The sequence below is a fragment of the Theropithecus gelada genome, chromosome 10 (assembly GCF_003255815.1).
Source record: "Theropithecus gelada isolate Dixy chromosome 10, Tgel_1.0, whole genome shotgun sequence".
NCBI lineage: Eukaryota > Metazoa > Chordata > Mammalia > Primates > Cercopithecidae > Theropithecus > Theropithecus gelada.
Window position 1 is genome coordinate 19,935,226 of NC_037678.1, and position 17,701 is coordinate 19,952,926.

A 17,701-nucleotide genomic window follows, 5' to 3' on the forward strand; every position below is an offset into this window, starting at 1 on the left:
TTTTTTTCAGACTATAGTTTTAAATCTCGAGGAGGAAATCCCCATCTTTCCCTGGACTTTTACAGGCATCTCATTGGGCAGCCGCGCACACCGACAGCGTGGGGTGGGGAGAGTCCTCGGGGTCCTTGGCACGGCACGTGCGGGAGGAAGTGGAGCTGTCTGTAGGCGCTGCCCTAGTCGGCTCCTCAACGTGGAGCGATGGGAGGCCTTGAGAAGAAGAAGGTGAGTGGGAAAGACGGTGGGAATTCCCGAGAGATGGGATCTGGGGGCGGCAGAGCATGGGGTCGGCTCTTTTCCCGAGCTCCATCTCTCATGGAGACTGGAAAGACGGGATCAACGCGGCAGTAGTCAGCTGCGAGAAGGGGTCCGAGGATGGGCAAGGATGGCAGTACTCGTTTAGTGAAATCCAAGAACGAACTCCAGAGTTCTTTCTGTGGAGAGGGCTGTGAGAGAGAGTTGAACTTACCAAGCGTAGCTTCATTCCAAAAGCAGGCCGAGCCGTGGGACCACTATTTATCGAAAGGGTGATAAACATTACGTAGTGTTCACCGTTACTGCCCGTCACATTATTTGGTTAATGTTGTCTTGGAAGTTCTCTTCGAGGCATAACATTTCGACTGAAATGGGAAAGATCAGAACGTCTTGGATGGGTTGTGGGGCATGGTAGTGCTTAACGAGCAAGCCTGACAAGGGAAACCAAATGCCAAGATCAGTAGGCAGGAAAGGCTTGCTGTGTGTAAGGAGTTGGAAGGACATCAGGATGTAAACCAAGAAAAGAATGGCATCTGATAAGATTGGGGTTGGACAAGTACTGTATCGTGCAAGGCCTGTAAGCTTGGATTTTATTCTAAGTGCAGTAGAAATAGTGTAGAGCTTGAATTTTATTCTGTGTGCAGTAGGAATCGAAAGAGTAACACGATTAGAGTTTTTCAGGGAGTTCTTGTGGCTGTATGGAGAATCGGCTCAGTGACATGAAAAGACTGGGAAGGGAATGGGAATGAGGAATATATAGTTGGCTTAAGTGTTTCTTTCAGAGTGAAAGTTTCTGTTGCCAGTATTTTTAACCCAACACACTACATTGAGTGTCCAGTGCTAGCCCCATCGGAACTGCAAAGATACAAGATGGGAAACCTGCCCTTGAGTTGCAGATGTAGATATGTAACAAAATCGTCACAGTTTTTAAAAGCTGGGTTTCAGAGCCAGAATCAACAAAGATGATTCTTTGTTGTGGAAAGGATTGTCTTGTGTGTAGTAGGATATTTGGCGACATCCCTGATCCTCCACCTGTTGGATGCCAGTAGCACCCAGCAACTAAAAATGTCTCCAAACATTGCTGAATTGTCCTTCTCCCAGCACATACCCAGGGAGTACCCCATTGAGAACCATTTATTCCCTTAACATTACAAGGATAAGCATGGTGTCAGAGATAAGTGTGGCATAAGGCAATGGAAAACGCTGTAAATGAAAACTCAACTTCTTAAGGCAGTCTGAAACTCATCTTTATACCTCCAGGACTTAGCATGGGCTTGATACCCAATAGACAATTAATACATGTGTAAAGGAAAGAATGAATGAAGGGTATGTTTCATGACTATGATGTTATTAGTAAACATACCCCTGGGAGACTAACAGGTTTGTCTCTTTAGAGCTGAACCTAGCCAAAGAGGCCCCTGCTGTCTTAGCCCAGAGGAAGATCTTGTTTGGAAAAGACATGCTTGTTAGCTTGCAGGGTATTTGTTACAGTGCACTGCTCATCTCTATCTAGGGATGCAGAAGTGTGACGGATGCAGAAGTGTGAGGAATACAGAAATGTGGGTGTGAGGCAGCGTCTTAGCACCACAGGCATCCAAATGGTTACACAAGACAATATGCTTCTTGGGGGCAGGTAGAGACCAGGCTTTTTGTCTTTATTGCCTTCATAGCATCTAGCTTAGTGCTTTGACTATGATAGAGGACATGTTATTGTCTGTTGAATGAATGAATGAGGAAGGGGAGAAGCTGTGTGGCTTAGAGCATACTTTTTCAGCCAGGGTAATGCCACCCTCAAGGGAACAAAATTGGTTGAGGGGCAGTATCTTAGCTATTACAGTGGTTGTGGCCCCCCAAGGACCACATTACGTAAACAGACCTGCAGTATATCTCTGGTATTAACATTTTATGAGGCATGGGGAAGAAAGGGTGATGGGTGAGGGAGGAAGGGGGTGTCTAATAAGTCTCCTGGTAGTGGTGAAGAGATTATAATGAGGAAGAAAAGGAGGGAAAAAGATTAGGAACACTGGCTTAGCTGTTAGGCATTCAGGCACCGGACTCAGACCTGAGTTTGAATCCCAGCCCCAACTCTTAAAACGCTGTGTGCTTGGCTGGGCGCGGTGGCTCAAGCCTGTAATCCCAGTACTTTGGGAGGCCGAGACGGGCGGATCACGAGGTCAGGAGATCGAGACCATCCTGGCTAACATGGTGAAACCCCGTCTCTACTACAAAATACAAAAAAACCCTAGCCGAGTGAGGTGGCGGGCGCCTGTAGTCCCAGCTACTCAGGAGGCTGAGACAGGAGAATGGCGTAAGCCCAGGAGGCGGAGCTTGCAGTGAGCTGAGATCCGGCCACTGCACTCCAGCCTGGGCTACAGAGCGAGACTCCGTCTCAAAAAAAAAAAAAAAAAAAAAAAAAAAAAGCTGTGTGCTTTTTAAGAGTTGCATAGGTTATTTTACGAGCCCGTTTTCTCCTTTGTGAAATGGGGGTTCTGACAGCACCTACATCACAGGGTTATGGGAATTAAATGAAATGTGTGAAAATCACTAATTGTAATGGCCAACATTCAGAGCTAGTGCTAAGCACTTGGCACAGCACCCTATCCATAGCAGCCTCGCAGCCCTCAGCATCGTGTATGTGTTCCCTGTGCTGGCAGCTGCAAGGACGGTACAGGAGAGCTCATCCAGGCAGGTCAGCTCCTTCCCTGCAGTGTTTCCTCTCCTTGATTCATCTCAGCCACTTATCCGGAGTGATAGTTGCCTGTGGAACTAGGCATGCCCAGAGTTTGATGTCGGTCACTACAATCATTGCTAACGGAGAATTGCTTTTTTTTCCTCTCCCAGTATGAACGAGGCTCGGCCACCAACTACATCACCCGGAACAAAGCCCGGAAGAAGCTCCAGCTGAGCTTGGCTGACTTTAGGTGAGCTTGGAGAGAAGGGGAATATAGAGGGACCGCGGGAAGCCCAGGCAGTGAATTGCACATTGAAAACTCAGCTGTATCCCTGTCTTACCTGAGTTGCCATACCCGTTCTGGAATTCGGGTATTCCTTCTCTTTCTCACCTTTCCTTACTTTAGTGAGTTGTGTTTGCTAGGTGTGGTCCAAGGGAAAATGGAGGAGAACTGAACTGGATCGTCAGGATGGGCTAGCTGGGCTGGGCTGGGTCCCTGCCATCCATCCCCTCCCGTCTGGCAGAAGAGACCCCTGATCCTGCAGCTAGGGGTTTTCATTCCTCATAGAGTCAAAATAGTGAAGTCTTTCACTATGGCCTGTGGGCCCTGGCCTCTGTGGCTCACCTGGCCCACTTTTTTTTTTTTCTTCCAGAGACGGAGTCTCGCTTTGTTGGCCAGGCTGGAGTGCATTGGCATGATCTCGCTCACTGCAACCTCCACCCCCAGGTTCAAGCGATTCTCCTGCCTCAGCCTTCCTAGTAGCTAGGATTATAGGCGCCAGCAACCATGCCTGGCTAATGTTTGTATTTTTTTTAGTAGAGACAGGGTTTCATCATGTTGGCCAGGCTGGTCTCCAATTCATGACCTCAGGTGATCCACCTGCCTCAGCCTTCCAAAGTGCTGGGATTACAGATGTGAGCCATCACACCTGGCCACCTGGTCCACTTTTATTTTTATTCCTTCAAACACACCAGCTCTTTCCAGCCTTCTGGACTTTGTCCCTCTTGTTAGAATGCTTCTCTCCTTGTTAGGATGCTTCTCTCCTTGTTAGGATACTTCTCTTCTTGTTAGGATGCTTCTCTCCTTGTTAGGATGCTTCTCTCCTTGTTAGGAGCTTCTCTCCTTGTTAGGAGCTTCTCTCCTTATTAGGATGCTTCTCTCCTTTTTGTGGCTAAAATGCCCATATCTCAGCAAGTCCTTTCTTAACTCCCCTAGAGACTCTCAAGTCTGCGTTTTTGTTTTATGACTGTGATTGTGAGACTTGTGTACTAGGATGTGAGCTGTCTAAGGGCAGGGACCCCATGTTCCCTGTTTACCGTTGTTTTCCAGGCCCAGCTGTGGCCAGTGCTCCCCACCTTTACCCACATAACTGACATAACAAATGGCCTCTGTCTTCCAGGCGGTTGTGCATTCTGAAGGGTATTTATCCTCATGAACCCAAACACAAGAAGAAGGTTAACAAGGGTTCTACAGCAGCCCGAACGTTTTACCTTATCAAAGACATCAGGTTTCTCCTCCATGAACCCATTGTCAACAAGTTCCGGGAATACAAGGTGAGGTCTGGGCTCTAGAGTCTGTCAGGTTCTCATCGCAGCTCTGTGACCCACTAACTAACTGTGACCTTGGGCAGATTGCCTACCCTCCCTGGGTAAGCCTATACAGAGAGCAGCGTGAGCCTCAACAGAAGTACTTGGAGGGAAGAGGTCGTTTAATTTTAGGACCTGGCCCCAAAACAGGCTTCCGTTGCATTTTTCTGGGTGGCTCAGTGCCACACACAGATCCACAGCTTGTTTCATGCTGATATAGTCTGGTGTTGGGAACGGAGGCCAGCCTTTCTCATCCTGTCAGTGGCAGGTCACTTGGCTTCTGTTCTCAGTTGAAAAATGGAGCTGCTGGCCGGGCGAGGTGGCTCAAGCCTGTAATCCCAGCACTTTGGGAGGCTGAGACGGGCGGATCACGAGGTCAGGATCTCTACTAAAAAAAATACAAAAAACTAGCCGGGCAAGGTGGCGGGCGCCTGTAGTCCCAGCTACTCGGGAGGCAGAGGCAGGAGAATGGCGTAAACCCTGGAGGCGGAGCTTGCAGTGAGCTGAGATCCTGCCACTCCACTCCAGCCTGGGCAACAGAGCGAGACTCCGTCTCAAAAAAAGAAAGAAAAATGGAGCTGCTTTGCTGTGCCGTCCTCCCATGTAAACATGTGGAGTTGGGACATCTGTGCATTGTCAAAAAGGGTGCCTGGTCTAGCTCTGCTGGTTAACACACCAGGCTTGGTGCTCCTTGGAGTTGGCTCTTTTGCATATCCTGGGCAGAGGGGTCGGTGACACAGGCACACAGCCATGGCCAGCTTCAAGGGGCATGAGAGTCCTTCTGCCCTGCGTTTCCATCTTCCATAGAAGTTGTCCAGGAGTCCTGAGCCTCAGCATCAGTGGTCTTTTCCTTTCCTTCAGGTGTTTGTCCGGAAGCTCCGGAAGGCCTATGGGAAGAGCGAGTGGAACACTGTAGAGCGTCTAAAGGACAATAAGCCCAACTACAAACTTGACCACATCATCAAGGAACGGTGAGCCAGGCCGTCCTCGGGACACCGCAGTTTCTTCATTTACTGCTGGTCTCTGCCCTAGCACCAGGGATTCAGCAGGGAACAAGACTAAGACCCAGCTCAAAGAGCTTGCATCTCCTTGAAGGACACAGACCAAAAACCAAGCTAGCAAATTTCTAGAATGATTACTAGGTCTGTAGTTACAGGGCTGTCAGACAGGGCTCTGAGGGGAGACGTCTGAGCCAGCCAGCGGAAGCACAGGCCAAGCAGAGGCCGTGGCAAGTGCAAAGGCCCTGTGGTGGGAGAGCCCCAGCGCTCCTTGGCTGCACGGCGGGTACCCGGTAAGACCTGGGAAGCACGGCTAGACGCTTCTGGTCTGAACTGTTCCTTGCCCAGCCTTCTCAGATGTCCCCCTCATTCACTGACTAAATCAGCAAATTTTGTTTCGTGTGTTTTTTGAGAAAGTCTTGCTCTGTTGCCCAGCCTGGAGTGCAGCGGGGGGATCTTGGCTCACTGCAACCTCCACCTCCCAGGTTCAAACAATTCACCTGCCTCAGCCTCCTGAGTAGCTGGGATTACAGGTACCACCACCACGCCTGGCTTATTTTTGTGTTTTTAGTAGAGACTGGGTTTCACCATGTTGGCCGGGCTGACCTTACGTGATCTACCCACCTCGGCCTCTCAAAGTGCTGGGATTACAGGTGTGAGTCACCACATCCAGCCTAAATCAGCAATTCTTAATCAGGGGTGATCTTGCTTTTCCAGTGGGCATTTGGCAATGTCTGGAGACTCTTTTGGTTCTCACAACTTGGATGGATGTGCTATTGGTATCAAGTGGAGAGAGGCCAGTGATGCCACTAAATGTGCTATAGTAGTCCCCTACAACATAGTGTAGTCTGACCCGAATGTCAGTAGTGGTAAAGTTCAGAAGCCCTGGGCTGGTGAATGTCTGTCATCTTTGGGGGCTGATGGCCCAGGAACACTGAGCTCCAGGATGGCTCGGGTTGGCTTCATCCAGCCTGGCTGTGGGCTGTCACAGGAAGAGCCCTGGCCTAGGAGCTAGACAGCCGGTGTTCCCATCCCAACTGTGTGGCACATGCGCTGGGTGGCCAGAGGGTATTTCTTAACCCGAGTAGGTCCCCATCTCCATAAGAAATGATGGCAGTTCCTGTCCTGCCTGTGACACACAGTGTTCGGTGAAATAAACGAAAAAAAGCCACACACAAAAAGCAAGTGCCTGGATTCATACACACACACCAAGTGTGACGGTGTGGTTGTGGTGATCTCATTTTCCACCATCCCCAGCTCCTTAGCTAAAGCCAGAGCTTAAGAAAGAAAAGCAGTTGGCCCGGAAATGCTCGTGCTGTTTCTACAGAAAGCCTGGGTTGTTGGTTTTGTCTGTGAGGTGGAGAGTTAGGAAACTACAAGGCACCAGAGAGGGCCAATTGAGGCTGCCACCTCTGCACCAAGAAACCAGACAGCTATCCTGCTGCCTCATGAGAGGTCTCTGCAGGCCTTTCTCCCATCTTGGCATGGGTTTGAAGACCTGGCAGACTTCTGACTCGTAGCAGTGAGTGATGCCATCTGGGGCTGGAAGGACCTTGGCAGTGTCTGGTCTCATGGATTTTGGAGTCTTTTTTGAAATAGCAGAACCCATTCTCTCTCTCTCTTTTTTTTTTTTTTTTTTTAACTGCACCCCTCCCGCTGCCCCGCCCAACCCCCAGCCAGAACCCATACTTCGAAAGGAAGCTGCTTCTCCTTGAAGACTGGGCACTTGGAAAAAAGAAAATAGAAAAAGTAACAAAAATGATTTTTAAAAAGGTAGCTTCCTGGAAGGCAGTTTGGATGCCAGCGTCTCTGGCAGCTGCTCTGGCTGCGGGAGAGAAGCTTGAAGCTCTGTCCGTCCACTTGGGCCCAAGGCGTTTCTAGGGAGCTGCAAGAGCCCAGTTGTAAATGAAGAGTCTGGGTCACAGCTCGGACCAGGACTGGAATCCAGGTGTCGTTGCTTGTGGTTCTGTGCCTTCTCTGTGACCCATGCCTCTGTCCCTCAACAGGGCAGCCACACAGTGCCTGGGGTGGCTCCTCCTTGTTGGCTTTGTCATTTACCACAAGATTCCCCGAAACACATTCTGCTCTGGCTCTTCCTGGACCCAATTCCCTGGGTCTTATTGGTTCTGCCAACTAGACAGGTCCAAGGGGTGAGGGGCATGGAAGATAGAACCTACGCTGGCGACCTGTGGCCAGGCCCAGACATAAGTGCTGCCTAGGGGAAGCAGCCCCCACCCCGCTCCCTTCTCCACTAGGGCAGCTTCGGTTTCACATTTTCCATCTTGGACCTCTCTATAGAGTGTCCGTGCACTAAAGGTTCACCTTCAAAGACAGCCCTGGAGGACCTGACTCCGTCTACCTTCATGCACCACAAAATACGTACGTGGGTCAAGGCTGGGTCTTTGGTGAGCAGTGGATGTCTTGAGGATCCCCATCAGGACTTCTCTGGTCCTCAGAGCCTAGTGGGCACGTCCTGGTTAAGTGGTTCCTCCCAAGGACTGTGGTCAGATGTGGGGAAGCTGCTCCTGCCAGGTCAGGAGGTGGCAGTGATGAGGCCTGGCTTGAGGAATGGGGCATCTGGGGTGGGGTAAGGAGATCAGGGCCCCCCTTGGCACCCAGGCTGAACAGGCCCCACGTGCTGCCCCACTGGCCGTGCAGGTACCCCACATTCATCGATGCCCTGCGGGACCTGGACGATGCCCTCTCCATGTGCTTCCTCTTTTCCACCTTCCCACGGACTGGCAAGTGCCACGTGCAGACCATTCAGCTGTGCCGCCGGCTCACTGTGGAGTTCATGCACTACATTATTGCCGCCCGTGCCCTGCGCAAGGTGAGCCTGGGACCGTCCGGCGGGCACCCCACCCCACGCCCTCTCCTGCCCCCCATGGTCTTCACCCAGCTGTCTCCTCTCCCACAGGTCTTCCTGTCCATCAAAGGCATTTACTACCAGGCCGAGGTGCTGGGGCAGCCCATCGTGTGGATCACTCCCTATGCCTTCTCCCATGACGTGAGTGTGCCTGTCGGGAGGGGAGGGGTGCTGCCTCCTAGACAGATACAGGTGTGGAGGAAGGGGGATTTTGCTGTTCATGGAGTCTAGCAAGTGCTGGGTTCCCAACTGTTGACGATGGGTGAGGTGGGGCAGAACAAGATGGGGAATGTGCCACACAGCATCCTCATTAAGAGCAGGAACCTAAGCTAGTCCTGTGGCAGCACCTGGCAGCTGCGTGCCCTTGGACGTGTTCCTTTCACCTCTCTGTGCCGCAGTTAACAGTGTCTACGTCCTTAGCAGTGCCTGGTGCTTGGCCTTTTAGGGGCCGAGTGAACAGTGAGAACAGCTACCAGGGTCATACCCGGCCTGCACGTCGAGCACCACATGGGGACAGTGGCAGAGCCCTGCCCTCAAACCTACTGGGGTCCTTGTCCCTGCTTTGCTGCCAATAACTGCCAGACCTTGGCCAAGTGGCCTTGCCTCCCTCCTCTGCTTCCCCCTTCCCGCCTGTCTGCCCCACAGGACTCGAGGACTGGGAGAGAAGGGGAACAGTGAGCACAGGAGAAGCACTTAGCATGTGGCACTGTTTCCTATACATATTGTTCTCTCTTTCTTTTAAAATAGAGATAGGGTCTCACTACATTGCCCAGACTGGTCTTGAACTCCTGAGCTTAAGCAGTCCTTCCATCTCAGCCTCCCAAAGTGCTAGGATTATAGGCGTGAGCCGCAGAACCCAGCCTTTTTCTTTATCCATTTGAAATCCTGGGAATTGTTGGCAGGGATCCACTGAGAGAAACCCTGGTTTTGCCCCCTCGTGGAGGCATCATTAGCTTCTAGTGCCCCCCAGGTGGTGGGGCCAGGCTCTCCTGCCTCCCTGTGCTGGTAGCCTGCATTTAGCCCACCTTGCTTGATCATTGAGTGGGAACTGGTGCCTTCAGTGGAGAGCAGCCGCTGCCGGTCCAGTTAGCACAGTGGCTCTGCTGTCCAGATTATCAGGGGCTCCGGGGGAGCTGGGGCTCTAGGCGCTCTGGACTGTTCCTTACGATCCCTTGTGGGTGGGGTTGCAAAGGCTGGAACCTACCCTAACTGGCTGCCTGGTGGTGAGGCTGTGGCCTGTTTGCCGGTGAGAGGCGGGCTTGGCCCTCAGCAGTCCCTGTTCCCACCCCCCGTGGGGCACGCATGAGTGGCCCTTCCTTCTTCCCCTCCGCAGCCCTCTCTCCTCTTCCTTCCTTCCTGCCTTCCTCTTGGGCCTTCCATCTCTCTGACGTCCTGCCCCCATGCTACTCAGACTGCTCTTTGTGTGTCCTCCCTGCTGGTGAACAGGGCCCTGGGGCAGGCTGGCCTCCACACAGCTGGCCCTGGGGGAAGGGAGCCAGCCACCCATTCCCCTTTCCTCCCCGGCCAGTTCACAGCCGTTGCTTCCTCTCAGTGGATGGGGAGGACTGGCACTAGGTCGTAGTGGAGCCCAGTTGTGCCCCTCCTGTGAGCAACCAGGGTTGGGTTCATAGCTGTGGAAGTCAGGCTGGTTGTAGGGGCGGGGGCTCCCTGCTCAGTGCTGGGCTGTGGGAAATGTGGTTGGTCCCCAGATGTGCCTGTCAGGGGCCCTCACAGATTCTCATGGAAGGATGGAGGTGTGAATGGGGGGACAGGCAGGACTTCCCTTGGCCCTGTGTGCTTTCACAGCACAGGTCACTGTCTGGCAGCAGAATAGCAGAACAGCTGAGAGTCATGGGCACACCCGGCACCCATGGTGATCACTACTGATTTTCATGTTGCTGGGAACGTGCTGCCGCGTCCTGGGAGCCAGCTGGGATGGCGTGGCCTCCATGGTTTTAGGGGGCAGAACCGCTCAAGAGTTGCGGTGCTTCTGTCTGGGCCTCAGTTCTTTGCCCTGTTTTGCCCTGTTAACTGCTCCAGGGCGAAGATGAGCCTTCTGTGTCCCCTGTTGCTGGGATGACAGCTCTTTGCCTTTGCCCTGAGCAGTAAGTAGTTTGTCTGCTGGCCATTTCCCAAGAGCTGCCTGGGGGCTGAGCCAGGCCAGCTGCCAGCCTACCCCAGCCCTTTGGGTCGTGGCTCTGGACCCGGCTTGGGCCCAAGGAGGGGTCACTCAATTCTGAGTGTCCATCCCGAGGTTCAGAGGTGGGACTCAGTGGGCGGCCTGAGCCCCATTCATCCCCCGCCCCCGCTGAGCCTGGCCTTCCCAAGGCACCTTAGTCAGCTAAGGTTTTGCCAGCCCTTCTGGGCTAGGGACAGCGCTGGGAGCACCGCCCTCCTGGTGCCCACACGCTAGCCCAGCAGCAGACATGCAGCAAAGATTGTGGGCTAGGTGATGCAGAAGGCAGGAGCTCCGGCCGGGTCAGAAAGTGGTGTCTCCAAGTCTGAGCTAGACCTGAAGGGAGTGGGAGAACTGGCGCAGGGAGGGGAGGACCAGCCAGTCCTGGGAGCAGTGGGGACCAGGGTCCCTTTTCTCACTCTTTTATGGGGGTCTGGCACTGACTTCCAGGATGGCTCTAACCCTTGGGACCCCTATCCAGAGCCTCACTTGTGGCTGGGAACACTTGTGGCCAGAACGCCCCTGGGTGGGAAGATCCGTGCCACCCCTTCCCTAGGGCAGTGCCTTCCTGAGGAGCTTGGGGTCCTCGGGTAGGTCAGACGGCCCCCACTCTGTGGTTGTCTGTCCCTCCTTTGCCCCCATCCCTGCGCCCACACTGCTCATGCACCTCTTGTGTTCCTCAGCACCCGACAGACGTGGACTACAGGGTCATGGCCACCTTCACCGAGTTCTACACCACACTGCTGGGCTTCGTCAACTTCCGCCTCTACCAGTTGCTCAACCTGCACTACCCCCCGAAGGTAGGACGCCAGCCCAGTGCCTTCTGCTCGCGGTGCAGGGGCCGCAGCCCTTCTCTGTCCACACAGAGGCAAGGGGCTGTGGCTGTCCTCTGCCCCTGACCTTCCTCTTGCCTACTAGCTCGAGGGGCAGGCCCAAGCAGAGGCAAAGGCCAGTGAGGGCACCTACGCGTTGGACTCCGAGAGCTCTATGGAGGTGAGAGGCTCCAGCAGCGTCACCTGGCATCTCCCAAGGGCGTGGTCTCTGTCCCCAACACCTCTGGGGGTCTGGGTCAGGGTGGGGGTGGTTGTGGCTAGGTGGGTGGTCTCGGCCTGCCCTTGGAACCCACACCTGCTGATGCCCAGGACTGTCACTGCTGCCTCTCCCCACCCTGGCCCCATGCCCGCATGAGGTCCCCCACTGCAAGCAGCCCCTTCTCTCCTGTAGAAACTGGCAGCCCTCAGTGCCAGCTTGGCCCGCGTGGTGGTGCCTGCCACAGAGGAGGAGGCCGAGGTGGATGAGTTTCCCACCGACGGGGTGAGCACTGCACTGCCTTCTGGCAGGAGGACTGGGAGGGGTCGTGTGGGGGGGTTCCCAGCTTAGGGACATTTGTATCCTATAAATTAGGTGTTATTTGACGGTCAAAGCAACTGAGCAGAAGAACGGGCTGAATTGTCATCAGAGTTTACATAGGAGGCAACAGAGTTCAGGAGTGGGGCCTTGGAGTTTCCTTTGAAGGCAGGATCCAGGATCTAGAAGGAAGCTGGAGTGGGCGTTATCTCCAGCCTTGGCCCTCCAGTGGAGGTGGGCAGCCCTGGTGGTGCGAAGCCTAGCCTCTTTTTCAACAGGAGATGTCAGCGCAGGAGGAAGACCGCAGGAAGGAGCTGGAGGCACAGGAGAAGCACAAGAAGCTTTTTGAAGGCCTGAAGTTCTTCCTGAACCGAGAGGTGCCCCGTGAGGCCCTGGCCTTCATCATCAGGTAGGGAGGCACAAGGGCCCTCTGACAGCACTGGTTCGGCCATGCTCTGGTCTGGGTCCTGCCCTGGTGTCCATCAGTAACATTGGGATGGTGTCAGTTTCTACTTCTTATGAAAGAGTGTGTGGAAAGTGCTCGGCACTGCACTGAGCACATAGGAAGCACTCAGCAGAGGGCGGGACTACCGTCATTTTATTACCAGCTTAGCACAGAAGGATGAGCAGTGGGCAGATCTCTGCTGAGCCAGGATTGGAGGATCCTGGGGTGAGGAGGGGGCAACTGTGCCCTAAGAGGGTGAGTTTTTGGACTGGGTGGCCAGCAGATCCCAGGGAGCTGAGTCCCAGGACAGGCAGTTCATGTCTGTGTACCCGTGTGGGCTCTCCCTGTCCCTGTAGGAGTTTTGGGGGGGAAGTGTCCTGGGACAAGTCTTTGTGCATCGGGGCCACCTATGACGTCACAGACTCCCGCATCACCCACCAGATTGTCGACCGGCCTGGGCAGCAGACCTCAGTCATTGGCAGGTAGGTCCCCAATCTGATTATCTGGATTTCTGTGTGTCCCATCTCAAAGGCCCTGCGATGCAGCAGGACCCTGGGTTGCCCTCCGTGACTTCGTTTTTGCCTGCCACTCTGCACCAGGTGCTACGTGCAGCCCCAGTGGGTGTTTGACTCGGTGAACGCCAGGCTCCTCCTCCCCGTGGCAGAGTACTTCCCTGGGGTGCAGCTGCCCCCACACCTTTCACCCTTTGTGACCGAGAGGGAAGGAGATTACGTCCCACCTGAAAAACTGAAGCTGCTGGCTCTGCAGCGGGGAGAGGACCCAGGTGAGCAGGATGGGACTGGGCTGGCCTTGGCCCCTGGGCCCACACTGGCTGTTTCCCTTGGCTGCCAAGGTGGAAAGCTCCAGGGAACAGGCAGTAGGAGCAGAAAGCCCTTTGAAGCCACCTGTGGAGTAAGGCTTTGGAGAAGGGACATCTGCCTCCTGGGGTCAGGTGTTATTTGACGTTCAGGATAACTGAGCAGAAGAACGTGCTGCGTTGTCATCAGAGTTTACATTGGAGGCAACAGAGCTCAGGACTAGGGGCCTTGGAATTTCCTCTGATGGCAGCTGGGCTGTGGGGAGGTGCCAGAGAGGGCCACAATTGGGACAGCCCTGAACTGCCCATGGCTAAAGACAGCAGGGTCAGAGAGGATGGGGCCTGGGCCTGTTGTCATCCTGCCAAAGAGACAGCAGGTTCCCATGGCATTCAGAGGTCATTGGCTGTCTCTAGGAAACCTGAATGAGTCAGAAGAGGAGGAGGAAGAGGACGACGACAACGAAGGTGATGGTGATGAAGAGGGAAAAGAGGAGGAGGAGGAGGAGGAAGATGCAGAGGCTGGTTCAGAAAAGGAGGAAGAGGCCCGGCTGGCAGCCCTGGAGGAGCAGAGGATGGAGGGGAAGGTAGGGGGAGCTGCACTGCGAGCTCAGCCTGGGAAGCAGCCCTGCTTGGTGCCTGCCCTGGCCTAGAAGGGCAGGAGCCAGAGACTGTGGAGGTTGGGGGAACCTGCCCTCACAAGCACCCTCCTTGTGTCCCCAGAAGCCCAGGGTGATGGCAGGCACCTTGAAACTGGAGGATAAACAGCGGCTGGCCCAGGAGGAGGAGAGTGAGGCCAAGCGCCTGGCCATTATGATGATGAAGAAGCGGGAGAAGTACCTGTACCAGAAGATCATGTTTGGCAAGAGGCGAAAAATCCGAGAGGTGAGTTCCTGCCACCCAGTTGAGACCCAAGTGTGGCTACCAGACCCAACTGCACAGGTGAACGTATGTGGCCTGGGGCCCTCCTCTAGGCAGACTGAGGCTCTCCTAGCCTTTTCCTGAGGTTGCCTGCCTGGCCCAGCCTAGCCTTTGGGGCCCCCAACCCAGGCCAGTGTAGGCATCTTTGGTACTGCCAGCTCCGGCCCGGGCTTTCCTTAGGGCTTCTGTCGCACCCTGCATCCAGCTTCCTGAGTCTGCTGGGGTCTGCGAACAGAGCCTTCCTGGTGTACTCAGGGACTGTGGGGGACTTTTGTTAAACTTCTATCTGTTTTGTATTTTCTTGTTCATAAAGCCATATATGCTAATTAAAAATACAAACTCATGCACCCTGGAACCCTTCGATGAGTGATGCAGAAGTGGCTTACAGCCCTGCCCGTGGAGTAGAGCAGCCTGTAATAACAGCGCCCAGGTTTCTCTTGTGCCCATAATGACCCGTCTTTGGGAGGTCATGCTATAGATTGTTTTGAGGTATAATTTGTTTTTTGAGACAGAGTCTTCCTCATCACCCAGGCTAGAGTGCAGTGGAGCGTTGGGATTAGAGGCATGAGCCACTGTACCCAGCCTGAGGTGTAATTTTCATTTAACCGTAATATGGACTTCTCATCCAATACCTGGCCTGTCCCCTGTGGTGGGATTCGATTGTTCTCCAGTTTCAGTCATTCTCAGAAAACATCCCTGAGCATGTGTCTGCCCTCCTCTGAATGATTCTGCAGGCTAAATTCTTAGAAGCATAATTATTGCAGTTTTGAAATCGTTATTGTCAAATGGGGCTCGGCGTGGTGGCTCACGCCTGTAATCCCAGCACTCTGGGATACCAAGACAGGAGGATCAGTTCAGGCCAGGAGTTCAAGACCAGCCTTGGCAACATATTGAGACCCTGTCTCTACCAAAAAAAAAAAAAAAGAGGCTACGCATGGTGGTGCACACCAGTAGTCAATCCCAGCTACTCTGGAGGCTGAAGTGGGAGGATTGTTTGAGCCTAGTAGTTTGAGGCTGCAGTGAGCTATGATCATGCCACTGCACTCCAGGCTGCGCAACAGAGAAAGACCCTGTCTCTTTAAAAAAAAAAATTAAAAATATATTGTCAGGTGACCCAAGAAAGAAGGTTCTTCCTGTTGTACCCCTTTCTACCAGCTCCTGGTGAAGGTGCCAGTGGTGTCTGCTTTCCAGGCGGAGTAGGGAAATGGGACTGTTGCCAAGGCTCCTTCCAACTCTGGGAGTTTAGGATTCTCTTATCTCGAGATTTGTGGGCGCGTGAAATAATGTCGTTAAAGCAAGGCTAGGGCATGTTTTCTCACCGTGAAGTGGGTCAGGTAGATCTTTTTCCTATGGGAATTTGTGACCTTTTCTGGAAGCTCTTTTTTTTTTTTTTTTTTTTTTTTGTACTTTTAGTAGAGACGGGGTTTCATCGTGTTAGCCGGATGGTCTCGATCTCCTGACCTTGTGATCTGCCCGTCTCGGCCTCCCAAAGTGCTGGGATTACAGGCGTGAGCCACCGCGCCCGGCCTGGAAGCTCTTCTTTTAAGGGATATAGCTTTGAGTTCGGTGCCCCACACCCTCCCCTCTCCACACATCTCAGCCTGACCTTCGCCTTCCCCCTCACAGGCCAACAAGCTGGCGGAGAAGCGGAAAGCCCACGATGAGGCGATGAGGTCTGAGAAGAAGGCCAAGAAAGCAAGGCCGGAGTGAGTGCCTGCGGCCCCTCACAGGGCTGAGACCAGCCCCTAGCAGCTGGATGTGGCAGAGGCAGGCCAGAGGACCTAAGTGTGATGGACCAGAGTCGCTTCTCTTCTCCTCCTCCTTTCTCCAGCCAGCCCTGACCCCTCATGCTCTCTGGCTGGGCTGGTGGGCAGCCCTGGCCTCCCTTGGATGGAGCTGCCCTGCTGGTGCCTAGGCAGAGAAGAGGCATCTGTGCCCAGCCTGATTCTCTGCTTCCAGGAGCCAGTGACATGAGGTGCAGGGGCCCACCCAGCCCCCTGCCTACTGCCCCCACTCATCCTGGCTTTCCACAGCCCCCTCCCACACAGTTGGACCCGTGATTCTCAGGGTGTTGTGATGGGGTGAGGGTGGGTGGGGCATTTTTATTAAATGACTGGACTTTTGCGCCAATTGCATTCCGTGTCCATGAGCCTTCCTAGGGTTGGAGGAGGCCCACCTAGCACTCTGCTGCAGGCTGGGCCAGCCCTGGGCACCTCTTAGAGCTCTCTGGACCAGGTCCAGGGATGCCAGAAGGTAGACACAGAGGTTCTGGGTCTGGGCTTCACAGCCTGTCTGGCCTTGGTTCACATTCTAACCCAGGCACTTTCCCTCTGCACCTGCTTCCTCATGTGTCAGTTACCGGTAGAAATTCTGTTCTTTGAAAGGGATGTGTTGAGGGTTCTGTGATAACTTTATAGGCTCAGACCTTACAGACTCAGTAATGTCAGGTGTGTAGTAAGTACTTGGTAAACACCAACTGATTTACATTACTTCCTGCTGGAGTCGGCCCAGAAGGTAAAAGCCAGATCCGGAAGGATCTGTGGGCCTGCGGTGAGGTCCTGCCCTCAGCTTGCCTTGTGGGCATGTTGGCAGAACCACTGAGTACCTCCCAGCGTAGGATTCCACGGCAGCTCCACTTACGGTCTGTGAGGCCTGCCTGACAGCTTCCCAACTGACCTTGGCAGTGTCCCTGCTGACGCCCATTGGGATATGCCCTTGTTTGGAACCGCCAGTGCATCATGACAGAGCCAGGACTATAACCTGGGGCTCTCGGTGCTCACTCTGAGCCCCTCCCAGGACTCACCTCCCAGGGGTGAGTGCTGTCGAGGACTAGGGCCAGGCTGAGGAAGGGTGGGTTTGGAATGGCTCTACTTTCCCTGAATCCAGGCACCTAAGGGCCTTGCCCTCTGCCTCTCACTGTTTGCTGGCTGTGTGGGCAGAGAATGTTTTTGTGGCAGTGGATGTAGGTCCAGCCTGTGAAGGGGGAAAGCAAGAGCTTGGGCAGGCTCTGGCCTGGGGAGCAGAAAACCTAGGGCTCCCCTTCTCAGCTGGGACTGGCTGTGGGTGGGAGGAGAGGGCTGTGTGCCATTCCCAGTCTGTCATGCACATGGCGATGGGAGGAAGCGGGGTTGCCTCCAGAGGCAGGAACAGAGGGTCAGGACCTCTGGAGCCAAAGCCTGCAGCCCCGGGGGACAACTCAGGCCTGTCTGGGGGCCTGTGCATCCAGGGCCACACAGCTAGAGCACAGGCCCATCAGATACGGAAAAATTCCTGGCAGTCATGCTGATGTGGAATTTTCCCCATTCCAGAATCTCCCAGTAATGGCGGGGGCAGTGGGGCTCTGACGCGTCCCAGGCCCCACTGGGTGGCCAGCTGGTTCCTTACTGCCCACAGCTGGGCTGAGGATTCCAGGCAGGCAGGCATTGGTCCTCATCCATGATCTTGCTCCTCTCGGGTGAAGAAGGAAAGGCCAAGCTTGGAAAATGAGACAGGGCCTGGATGGGACACCTGCCTCCTGATTGCCCTGCTCAGCCCTCATTGGCACCCTAGAGAGTGACAGCTGAGACCTCCAGGTGGCAGGACCAGTTGGAGCTCAGTCTCTTGCTTGAGCGCCCCCCACTCCCA

The 17,701-nt window shown here is 54.2% G+C and overlaps 1 protein-coding gene across 3 annotated transcripts; it reads left to right on the forward strand.

Moving 5' to 3' along the window:
• The first annotated feature begins 92 nt into the window (after positions 1-92).
• PES1 (pescadillo ribosomal biogenesis factor 1) lies at positions 93-16,212 on the forward strand. 3 transcript variants are annotated; one of them, XM_025398890.1, is made up of 15 exons: positions 93-222; positions 3,094-3,173; positions 4,324-4,477; positions 5,372-5,481; positions 8,167-8,338; positions 8,426-8,515; positions 11,234-11,350; positions 11,469-11,543; positions 11,775-11,864; positions 12,176-12,306; positions 12,699-12,824; positions 12,942-13,126; positions 13,574-13,743; positions 13,880-14,041; positions 15,704-16,212. In XM_025398890.1, exons 1-15 carry the CDS (start codon positions 199-201, stop codon positions 15,785-15,787), a joined length of 1,770 nt encoding a protein of 589 aa, XP_025254675.1. In that variant the 5' UTR covers positions 93-198; the 3' UTR covers positions 15,788-16,212. The 3 variants fall into 3 exon arrangements, with proteins under 3 accessions (XP_025254675.1, XP_025254677.1, XP_025254678.1); XM_025398892.1 differs by having other exon boundaries at positions 13,883-14,041; XM_025398893.1 differs by having other exon boundaries at positions 12,191-12,306.
• Positions 16,213-17,701: the final 1,489 nt, after the last annotated feature.